The 12252-nt window shown below is 41.5% G+C and overlaps 1 protein-coding gene across 1 annotated transcript in view; it reads left to right on the top strand.

Annotated features, from left to right (window-relative positions):
• The window catches only part of LOC117449637 (cdc42-interacting protein 4 homolog), a 23919-nt gene extending 11879 nt beyond the window's left edge, over positions 1–12040 (top strand). Inside the window, exons 2-14 of the mRNA XM_034087427.2 lie at positions 52–167; positions 283–336; positions 1595–1742; positions 1853–1915; positions 2557–2661; positions 2893–3021; positions 3211–3357; positions 4501–4662; positions 7997–8106; positions 8760–8892; positions 9997–10064; positions 10749–10855; positions 10947–12040. Of these exons, the coding sequence (XP_033943318.1) occupies positions 52–167; positions 283–336; positions 1595–1742; positions 1853–1915; positions 2557–2661; positions 2893–3021; positions 3211–3357; positions 4501–4662; positions 7997–8106; positions 8760–8892; positions 9997–10064; positions 10749–10855; positions 10947–11083 (1479 nt within the window). The 3' untranslated portion in view covers positions 11084–12040. The remainder of the gene's footprint in view (positions 1–51; positions 168–282; positions 337–1594; positions 1743–1852; positions 1916–2556; positions 2662–2892; positions 3022–3210; positions 3358–4500; positions 4663–7996; positions 8107–8759; positions 8893–9996; positions 10065–10748; positions 10856–10946) is intronic.
• Positions 12041–12252: the final 212 nt, after the last annotated feature.

Raw genomic sequence — 12252 nt, 5'->3', positions numbered from 1 at the left:
CATAAACATGTATTAAAAAACATCTGTCTCTCTGTGCTGTTCCTCTCTTAGGACCAGTATGATCACATCGACAAGCACACGCAGTCGGGCCTGGACCTGGTGGAGCGCTACATAAAGTTTGTGAAGGAGCGGACAGAAATAGAGCAGAGCTACGCCAAACAACTCAGGTGTGCATTTCGTTTAAGAAAGTTCTCACATGTTAACTTTAATTACGATCTTAAATGAGTGTGTGTGCATTTATGTGTCTGATAGCCACTCTGCTTCTTTTACACTGACCAACAGGAATCTATCAAAGAAATATGCCAAACGAGGAGGCAAAGAAGAGCAGGACTGCAAGTAAGAGAACAAAATAACGTTTTCTGTCCTTATTTTGCGTATGTAAGATAAACAATTTAGGTTGTTTCTGTTGCTCTAAGTCAGGGGTGTCAAACTCAAGGCCCGGGGGCCAAATCCAGCCCGCCACTTCATTTTATGTGGCCCACAAGAGCTTGCAAAGAATATAATACGTTTATTATAAGGTTACGTGCCGCTTTATAGGAGCACGTTGCCCATAAACGTGTCCCACAATGCATCTCATTTTGTGAGATGCGCACTGAAGAGACTTGCAATGATTTGCCCTAGACTTCTGCTTTCAGACGTAGTTAATTGTGAAGTTATTACCCTATCTGATAATAATCTAATGCAGAGGAAATATTGTAAAATAATACATTTTTATATATATATATATTATATATATTTATCTATGTATATTTATATAGTCTTAAAGTTTCCACTGGCCCTTTGAGTGCAACCATAATTATTATGTGGCCCGCGATGAAATTAAGTTTGACACCCCTGCTCTAAGTCTTTCAATTGAGCCATTCTCGCACTAAGTATATCAATGAGGGCAGATGTAACACTAATAATGTGCAGTACATTTAGAAACTATACTCTGTCGCTCCTTGATTTCACAAAGTAGCTAAACTAAATTAGACTTCTCATTTGCTCACTTTCACTTTTTTGTGTTGCAACATTTCAATGCTAATGAATGATAGCTTAAAAGCTCCCCTGACACTTTCACAGAACCATGACTAGTGTTTGTATTGTTGCTTTAAACGTCTTATATCCAAGAGTCATTCATGAAAGTGTATTATTGAAGAGTAACTCATCAGTACAGGAAACGTGACACTATATTGCATTCATTCAGAGTTTTGGGGGTTTTAACTTCCCTGGAAATGTTTTTTTACCGGGGGAAAGAGACAAGGAGGCCACAGGAAAGGCAACAAGTGAGAGATACAGGAAAACCATTGTCATTGTACTGTTGCATTTTGGATAATTGAATAAACTGCACAAAACGACATTCTTGCCTGGACTTTGGATCTTTGTCCCTGCGTGGGATGCCCTAGCTGTCGCCTCGGCGGCAGTTTTATTGAGTAAAATGTTCTGTTATAATTGTTCCACTAAAATTACAGTATTTCAAGCGGACATACATTGTGTTCCTTGGTATGGTTTATATGTCCTTGTGTAAAAACTGCTCTATATTAGCATCATCGCTCGGCATGGGGAGAAACCCAGCTGTGACGATGCACTAATTGTCTCTCCCTCCGTGCTGCAGATTCAGCAATCACGCCTCCCTCCAGGAGATCCTGAACGAGCTGAACGATTACGCCGGCCAGCGAGAGCTCATCGCTGAAAACATGATGACCGGCATCTGTGTGGACCTCACCAAGTACCTCCAGGATCTCAAACAGGAGCGCAAAACAGTGAGAGGGAGGGATACTACACGGGGAAGGAAGGAAGGGAGGAAGGGAGGGAGTACCGCGTGTTATCGTCATAAACTGCAGCTTATTAACTGAAATATGTTCCTTTGCAGCACCTGGCTGATGCCAAGAAGGCCCAGCAGAATTTAGAGATCAGCTTTAAACAACTAGAAAGTGTGAGTCATGTTTTGTTGTTGCTGAAGTCTACTGTGAGTCACATGTTTGTTATTTAAAGGATTAGTTCACTTCAAATAAGAAATAACACATTCCCTTCCTTAATATCTTCTCAAGCGGAAATGTTGACATTACATATCTTACAATACATTTTATGGAACATTTGGGCAATAATGGAGTGTGTTCTTGTGCAGTGGGAGAATTAGAATTTGTTTTATTCAACCTTAGTTGGTACAATTTCACATTGTTATTTTCAAGAAACCTTTAGTGAATTACTTGAAGTTAATGCATGTCTGTTGCGACTGAAAACATGTAGTCCTACCTTCTAATAATCAGTTGTAACTTATTACCATAATATGGGTTAATTCATCGTTTGATAATATTATAGATCATATATATACGGTGGCCAACAGGTGCGAAACACTTTCATTCACGTGTTTCATTCATGTACGTGTGTGTGTGTGTGTGTGTGTGTGTGTGTGTGTGTGTGTGTGTGTGTGTGTGTGTGTGTGTGTGTGTGTGTGTGTGTGTGTGTGTGTGTGTGTGTGTGTGTGTGTGTGTGTGTGTGTGTGTGTGTGTGTGTGTGTGTGTGTGTGTGTGTGTGTGTGTGTGTGTGTGTGTGTGTGTGTGTACATGCTTGCAGATAAAGAAGCGCTTTGCCAAGGAGTGGGCAGAGACTGAGAAAGCCACTCAACAAGCCGAGAAAACGGAGAACGACATCAACGCCACCAGGCTGGATGTTGAAAAAGTAAACACACACACACACACACACACACACACACACATCTGAGCGCTGATATTGCAAGATATCAAAGAAAGAATAACCTTGAACCTTCCTTGCCTCTCCTCCCTTTTGCTTCCTCCCTGCATCTGTTCCCCGCATTTCTCCCCTTTTGCATTTTGTTTTGCATCTTCTTTCCCTCTTCCTGCACTCCTCCCTTTTTCTCCACTATCGCTCCACCTTTCTTTGACTCTGAAGGCCAAGACACATGCCCATGGCCGCATACACACGGCAGAGGAGTGCAGGAACGACTATGCCGCACAGCTCCAGAAATACAACAAGGAACAAAACTTCTTCTACTACACGGAGATACCGCAGATCTTCAACGTGAGAACAAAACACGTGTAAACACAATGCAGTACAACTGGGCAATACTCACACACTTCTTTAAAGACGAATTGAAACCAAACGGACCCTTTCAAATCAAATCCTGTCTATTTGAAGGTGCATCTTATAAACATAGACAGTGTAAATATATAATATGAACTTTAAGGAGGCTGTTTGTGCGTGGAACAGAAAATGCAGGACATGGATGAGCTGAGGATTCGGCGGATGGCGGAGGGATACTGCCAGTTTGCAGACATCGAGAAGAAAGTGCAGCCCATCATCTCAAAGTGTTTAGAAGGGATTTCCACCGCAGGAGGGAAGATTAATGAAAAACAGGTAAATGTTGTCGGTCGTGATAATACGGTCATTTAGTTTGAATCTGTTTCCCCCACATTATAAAACAATAGTGGGACTGCGGCTCGCTGTCCAGTTTCATATCTAAGACAACTGTGATCTAATTGTGTTGGTACTAGGAGGGATGCTGGTATGCAGTATGTTGTGATGTTCTAAAGGGAATAGTTTTAGTTATAGTATTTTGGGGAAATTGGCTTATTTGGTATTTTGCAGAGAGAAAGATGATAAGATCGCTCGTATTAAACTTCTTAAAAAGAAAGTAAATAAGCATTTAATGAGGCTACTTACCTGTTTCAATTTAAATACACCCTATGGAGCTTTCTTGTTAAAAAAACAAATGTTTAATTTGGTGTCACTCGCCAAGATGCATGTTGTGGTTCCTTGAGTTTCAATGAATTCCTTCTTAAACATTTGCAAAGCATTTGAAGGAACTGTTCAACCAGGAAATGAGCATTTGTAAATCAATTATTCACCCTTTGTTAACGTGGACTCTTGAAAAAACGTCTTTTCTGGCATCGCTATAAGAATCCAAAAATAAAGGAAATATTTGCTGAAGTGAATGTTTTACCCTCGTGTAAAAATAGGACCGGAGCTTTCCAAAGTCCTGCTGACAAAAAAAGAAGGAACTACTTTAGTAGAGACCTACGTATTGTTGACACTGCCTGAAATGTTGATGTATCTTTTAAACGAGGGTTTACTGCTTTAAAGAGGCCCTATTGTGCTGTTTGGGGGTTTCCCTTTCCTGTGGTGTGTTGTATATGTGTGCATGCAACTGGTCTGCAGAGGCTAAAATCACAAAGTTCCCTCTCAAAGTGTCTCTCCCACAAACTCCCCCCCCCTGCCTGAAACGCCTCAATTGGACACCTTTGTTTACATCCGTAACATAGTGACATCACTATGTATAATGCGTTTCTATTAGCTAGCGCGAGACATGTCACAGTAGAGGCACAACATACAAATATGAACCTGATAATGAGCTTAATAAAAACCCATCAGCCAACGTAGGGTAACCAGCCCTTCCAGTATGAGGCGGGCTCAGTCGAACACCTGTTGCTAACTCTGAATCAACAGAAACAACACTTTACTGTCTTTGGTGTAAACCTTTGTCCACTTGTCTCCCTGCAGGACTCCATGCTGTTCATAGAGCAGCACAAATCTGGTTTCGAGCGACCTGCAGATGTTGAGTTTGAAGACTACACCCAGGGAATCAAATCAGCCACCTCCGAGTCCAGCCTCAACCCTCCTAAAGTGCGCGCCAAGCTCTGGCCTTTCAGCAAGAAGACCAAGGTGCATTTGTTTATCTCTTCCCTTTAGCTTTGCTTTTGCATAAAAGATGCAGCGTCTCAGAGACAGGATATGCGCCGCCTCTCCGCTCTCTGCCAAGCCTGCTTTGGCATATGACTACTTGAAAATCCTCCCTGTCCTGTTCTTCAAATGGGGCTCAACTAATCCGGGCTACTATTATGTCGCTGGGCTAAAATGAACCTGTCATGTAAACCATATAACATTGATTCTTTAAACTCTGTAAACATGGTTGATTTAGACACGTTTTCATTTCTAATAATAGTCAACAGTCCTCCGTAGGTGTTAAGAGAGGGTGTCATGTTACAGCTGATTGGGTTCAAACCTGTTCTTTTGGTTTGACGACCTGTTGCAGATTAATTTTACAGACAGCTTTGAAGAAGTCAAATGTGTTGGTAGATCTGTTGTCGTAGATTTTCTTGGCCACATAGAATTGCAAAAGAAGGCTCACACAGTCTCATAACAATGCATTAAAACAAACACACACACACACACACACACACGGAACTCAACTCACATTCCTCTCATGTCTTACCCCACGACCCAGTTGCCCTCAGGGACCAATTCTAATTCCTGTCTGCTGCACAGACTTGCCCTAAAACACACCTCCCTCTCTTATTAACTCCTTCTCCCCCTTTTTGCACAGAAAGCCTCTGCCTCTGCTGACTCCCCTTTCTTCTTCTCTTCTGTATTTACCAGTGTAATTTTCTGCTTCCTTTGTTCTTCTTCCTCGTCTACTCCCTTGTCCTTTCCCCCCCCCCCCCCCCCCCCCTCTTCCTCAGTTTCCCCCTCCGTCTCTCTCTCCACCGTCCCCTTTCCCACCGGGCAGCCGCCCCCTCTCACTCCCCCTCTCCAAGCTGCAGCCCTCCCCTCCCCTCTCTCTCTCTGTCTGCCTGAGAGAGTTTAATATTTCTATTAAACCCAGGATTTCCACCCTGATGATATTACACAAACAGCACCGGGTGAGTGACGACAGCTGCTCGTGTGTGCCCCCCCCCCCCCCCCCTCGCTGTGTAAACGATGCTATTCCTGAACATTTGTACAGTTTTCAGAAGCAGAAGTTCTTTATTCGTCCTACAGAGGCAACATTTTCATTTTTGCAGCAAAAGTATCTACCAAAACTGATATTTAATAATAAAACATGACAACTTACAAAAGTGCACATTCATGTAGATAAGTAAGTAAAGTAAAGTAAGTGTAACATGCAGAATGTAGTGGGGTAGCCGTTGGATAACAGTAGTAAAATTATATATTGCAGTTATGCCCACATATTCTTGTTACAGTATTAAATGGTCTGACAGCCAGTACTGATAATTATCTTAACTAGGTACATATTGCACATTTCATGCTTGTTGCTCCAAATGTTTGTTGTTGTTCACCTTTCTCATTCTGAGTGTCCATTTTCCTCTGTCCAGACATCGCAAGCTGAAAAGAACATGGTAACCGTAATTAACACGTATTTAAGGGTAGACGTCAAAGGTGCTTGAATAAAAGTGTTCTGGTGCTTGATTCTTTTAAAGGGGAAATATTATTTAAAGGGATAGTTTGGATTTTTGACAGTGGAGTTTCATGAGGAACTTATCAATAGAGGTAGGCACTCGCTAAGTGTGGTGAAAGACAAAGGAGTGTCTGTCGCACGGATGCAAAGTAATGTACTGCTGTTCAAAACATACAAGCTATCCCTTTTAATAATTTGTGTCAGTGGTAACAAATCGTACAGATTTACCGATAACGTTTTCAGATTTATTTTGTGTGTCATTTTAAATGCAGGTTTGCTTCACGTGACCTCACCTGTAATCACAGCTGGGTGTGGTCAGGTGAACCAGCTGTGAGACTGCGGTGTTGAATTTGCATGTAGTCGCCATGTGCTGGCACTGCAAGCTGGATTATTTGCATATATAGCTTTACCTTCATACATTTTTTTTAATAAATGTTTCCCATGGCACAGCGCACTACATTTTCAATCAGGGAACACTATTAACTTCATCTTTTAATCTAGTGATTCAAATGGACACACTTTCTAATATATACTGTATCAAATTTGACAGACTACTTGAAAACTAGAAAAAGTAACTCGATGTAGCGATGAATTTATAGACCTGTTCACCCAAATAACTAAATCAAATGTTATCTTACGTACCTCTTATGGTTTCTTGCCATGCAAATAGCTTTGGTTTGGTAGAATATCTGACTCTGTATGTTTTCCGTAAAGAATTTAAATTGAAAAAACAGCAACATTCCCTTTTTAGAAAAAGTGTGGTTGCTACTTTGAATAATCCAAACAAACAAGCTGTACAAACATGTTCGAGTCTTTATCCAGATATCTCGTTTTAAATCTTTTACTTCACTCATTCTTGACCTTTGTCTCGGTGGAGGTGAAAAAGACGGGCCCCTTTCTTTAGACTTAATATTTTGAGAAAATAATCCAGGATTTTATCACGACTTTGTTTTTGAGCCTCATTTGAACAATATCTCAGCTCAAACTCCACACAGCTGTTAACCAAACCCAGCTTTAATAACCAGTTCAGAAGTGAATAGTGCTTTGTTACTCCTCTTAGGGAACTTAAATCAATATAATGTGTTGGAATAATTAGGATTGTTGCACTTCCTTAATTGTACATTGGTATGGCATTGGAGAAATAGTTGTACTCATTGCATCAGGCGATTTAGAAAAAGATTGTGGTATTCTCAGGGGATGTTATAATAATAATAATAATAATAATACACTTTATTTGTATAGCACCTTTCATGCACAAGTGCTTTACAGAAATCACAACAGCAATATTAAAATAAATACAGAACATCTACACTTCAGTGATCCTAATGAAATTCCCGTGAATTAAAGCTGACAAGAAATTATAATATGTTCAAATAAAACAATTCAAAAAAGAATATGAAGCAAACAACAAATACAGTAAAACATGGACAATGATACTCGTGGGAATTGAAAGTTAACCCAAATGAAAAGTCATATTAAAAATGGTTACTAATGGTGCTCTCCTCACTGTCTCTCTCTGCAACAAAGCTGAACTAATAATGATGTGGCTCGGGTAAAGATAAACTGAAGTGGTTGAGTGACACCTGGTGGTGATCATCTATAAAGGTGGCTTTTTACATCATGCTTGGATAATAACTGTGTGTGTGTGTGTGTGTGTGTGTGTGTGTGTGTGTGTGTGTGTGTGTGTGTGTGTGTGTGTGTGTGTGTGTGTGTGTGTGTGTGTGTGTGTGTGTGTGTGTGTGTGTGTGTGTGCGTGTGCGTGTGCGTGTGCGTGTGCGTGTGCGTGTGCGTGTGCGTGTGCGTGCGTGTGTGTGTATATAGCCACCTCTTGCAGAAGACTTCTCTCACCTTCCCCCGGAGCAGAGGAAGAAGAGGCTGCAGTCGAAGATTGACGAAATCTCTAAAGAGCTGCAGAAGGCGCTGGACCAAAGGTGACAACTTCACGGTCATCCTGAAAAAAAACGATTACATTTTTTCAACTGTTATTATTAGGTATTACCTTTTGATGCACGGTGCTTACTGAGATCGTGTGGTCTTGTTTGGGGCAGCATAGATGGTGGTGGTATAGCAATTAAATTAAATTAAGATAACTTACATTGGTGGTCACCTCAGTTAGTTCAAAGTAGAGTGACATGAATTTTGAAGCTTTAGGATTTAGTTTAAAGGGGCCCTATTATGTTTTTTTTGGGGTGTGTTATATAGTTTTTTGTGCATGTGCATGGTCTGCAAAGGCTACAATACAGAAAACAGTGATGTTTTTGACAAAAGTGTGCTCCTAATTCGGGAAACACCCTTTCCTTTTCCCCTGTAGACAAAGCCAAGTCCATAAAGAAATAGTTTTCCCAGTTTGGTGAAGGAGAACTGAACTGGTCCACATTAAGTCTTGACCTCAACACATTTGATATTAATTATAATTGTGAGCCAGGCCTTGTCACCCATCATCATATAGAGCTGTAACAAGTCTCCCTTCAGCAAGTCTCCTAGCGTCTGTTTTTCATCAGTGATGAACACAGCAGAGAAACTCCCCTAATGATTGTTCACATTTCATAAATAATAACACTTTTCTTCCCCATGTTGCCCTCAGTGAGGCACTGGAGAAGATGAAGGGTGTGTACGAGCAGAATACGCAGATGGGAGACCCCTCCAGTCTGGAGCCTCAGATCTCAGAAACGTCTCAAAACATCGGCCGCCTGAGGGGGGAGCTCGCCAAATATGAGGTTAACACACACACACACACACACACACACACACACACACACACACACACACACACACACACACACACACACACACACACACACACACACACACACACACACACACACACACACACCATGTATACATCACTTCAGGGGACATTACATTGACTTACATGCATTTCCTGGAGACTTATCCTAACCTTAACCATAACCAACACATGCCTAACCCTAACGGTACGTCCACACAGCAGCTTCAGAAGAATCTTCCACCGCTTCCAAAGCTTCTCTGCCCATTGACTTTGAATGGGGATGACGTCACTTTGCCTCGCTTTTCGCTGAACTGCATTGTGGGGGAGCGAAGCGAAGATTTCCAGGATGTCCAGGATCTCCAGGATTCAAAAGTTGAGCAATGTTCAACTTTTGAAGCTGAGCTGGAAGCGCCAGCCAATCAAACACGTTTATGCAAATCTGACAGTAGAAGTGCTAGCCAATCAAACCGCGTGTAAGCAGGGAGAGCCAGACCGCAGTTCATTTCCTCATATTCCAAACGAGGAATTACGGTAGCAAATCACCCGGTTCTTTACGACCAGAACTATTAACGGGATACAAACCGGAGGAACCAGGCATGGAGGGAGGTGGCAGAGACAGTGGTGGAACTGGTAGGTTTTCGCCTGTTTGGGGAGTTTATATATATATATATATTGCTCGCATAAAATCCCCGGGGTTTTTTGCTTTGTATGTCGGGGGCGGGAGATTCATGTGATTGGTTGTTGGTCGCATTGCTCGCAAAAAATCCCCAAGCTGTCAGACACGCCCAGCTCCAAGATTTTCAAGATGTTTGAAAAGCTGCTGTGTGGACGTACCGTAACCCTAACCCTTAACCTAACCAAGTCTTCACCCTAAAATGAACGATTCCCTTCATGGGACCTCCAATTTGTCCCCATAAGGGCGGCGAGTCCCCACACATTGAGGTCCCCACAAGTATAGTAATGCTAGGCCACACACACACACACACACACACACACACACACACACACACACACACACACACACACACACACACACACACACACACATGCTATTTAAGCATTTTGTGCAAGTCTAACATCTTGTTCATCACAGACGTGGCTGTCAGAAGCAGTGGGAGGAGAGGAGTCTTCCAACGCCATCAACAATAATTCTCAACACACGTAAGACCCGTATTTAAAGAAGTGTTTTTGGAGATTTGCTAATCCACTTTTATGCTGAGAAGTAAATGTTTGTTTATTTGATCTGGAGCTACTGCACGTTAGATGAGTTTAGCAAATAGAGTAGTAGCACTTCTGCTAGGAAGCTAATTTGTTAGCGCCGCCGGCTTGTTATCATAGTATGATTATTTGACTAAACTGACTGCGGGTTAGATAATGTTACAATTTTACAGGTTTTAATAACATGTTCTAATAACTGATGTCATAGTTATTAAAACACAATACAAATGTACATGCAAGACACTAAGTTCTTCCCTTAGACACTGCTATCGCTACTGTGGCTAAACTGATTTTTACCTTCATTCATTTGCATTTTCAATTGTGAATGATTGCTCTAACCAATGTCTTACAATGATATGTTATATAAATAACATAGAAAACTGGTAATGACCCAGCTGTTCCCCCAAGTTTCCAGTCTTTATGCTAAGCTAAGCTAACCCAGCTGCTGCATGTAGCTTTATTTTTACTTTACAGATATTGGAGAGCGGTATCAGTCTTTTTATCTAACTCTAAGCTGGAAATCAAATCAAATCATTTCCCAAGATATTGAACTATTTTTAAAAATGTGAATGTTTAGCTGAATACAACAAATACAAATACTTGGTTTTCGTTCTTGGACATTTCCAGTGGTGTAGCAGCTGAACAGCCTCAGAATATCTACCTAGAGTTTGATGACGAGTTTGATGACGTAGAAACTCCTGTTGGCCAGTGCATGGCTCTGTACACTTTTCAAGGTAAAGTGGCCCTATTCATTCACTTAGCTCACTCACTCATAAATGAATTTCATTTCAGGTTTTTAAACATGTCTTCATTGTGTGTGTGCAGGCAACAGCGAAGGCACCATTTCCATTACCGAGGGTGAGATGTTGAGTGTAATGGAGGAGGATAAAGGAGACGGATGGATGCGAGTACTTAGAGCCGGTGGAGAAGAGGGCTATATTCCTTCATCCTATGTGAAATAGTGCCATAACACACACACACACACACACACACACACACACACACACACACACACACACACACACACACACACACACACACACACACACACACACACACACACACACACACATACACACACACACACACACACGCTTTAGATGAAAATCAAGTTCAGAGCCAGAGGTGAATACAAAGTCATCCATGATAATTGGAGGTTTTCTCTACTTCTTTTATCTCAGCCGGTGAGGTGTCTGAAAGCGAGTGATTAAGAAGCTTGTTATTATCGAGGCTGATTGCAATATGATAAAGTCCATGTCTCTACTCGCTGCTGCAGGGGAGGCCGTCTCTAAACTCAGACCGTCTGATCTTTATAGTCTTCAGCTCTTTTAAATCCAAACTTTTGAATGTATAGCTGAACTTTTTGTCACAGCGTTAAGTGATAACTCTTGTAACATATTCAGCATCATAGTAGCATGACGCTACTTTTCTTTATGGTGATATATCCATTCACTTGACTTTCCCACTGCCATCTCTAATAACCTGCTGAGCATTTTTCTTTTTGTAACACCGGCCCTCTGCTTAAACCTCTCCTGACAGGATAATGTGAGCTTTTCTTTTTATCTTTTTGATGTTTTATGACTAATAACTGGACAAAAACCACTACTCTATAGGGAGTGAACACAATACGGTCTGTCACAGTAAAGGATAGGTTCCCTTTAATGCCTTTCCTACAACATTAGTCAGGTGCCCATATGAACACTGACATAGGTGTTGCTTGCTGCAATCATTCCCACTTGTTCATTCTGGCCTCTTCCTAATATGCTTTTGTCCCCCAGGAAATGGGGACAAAATCCCTGTTGAAGTTATTTTTTAAATGTATACTGTATGTTGCTTTCTGTAGTCTGTTATATAGATTTGTGTGCGTGTAAATGTTCTGCAGGGGCTACAATCCCAAATGAAAAAAATCCCCCAATTGACTCCTTGTTTACTTCCGTAACATACTACGTACCACTCACACTTCTATTGGCTACATAGAAGGGACATCTCTAAGTGGTTGACCAATCACAACAGAGCCCAGCCAGCTAACCAATCAGAGCAGACTGGGCTCTGGTTTCAGACAGAGGGTGAAAAGAGGTGCTGCAGTTGCATTAAAGCAAGGAAACATGTCACAGCAGAGATATGAACATGT

Source organism: Pseudochaenichthys georgianus, chromosome 1 (assembly GCF_902827115.2).
Source record: "Pseudochaenichthys georgianus chromosome 1, fPseGeo1.2, whole genome shotgun sequence".
Lineage (NCBI taxonomy): Eukaryota > Metazoa > Chordata > Actinopteri > Perciformes > Channichthyidae > Pseudochaenichthys > Pseudochaenichthys georgianus.
The sequence above is the reverse complement of the archived record's forward strand: the minus strand, read 5'-3'. Positions and strand labels throughout refer to the sequence as shown.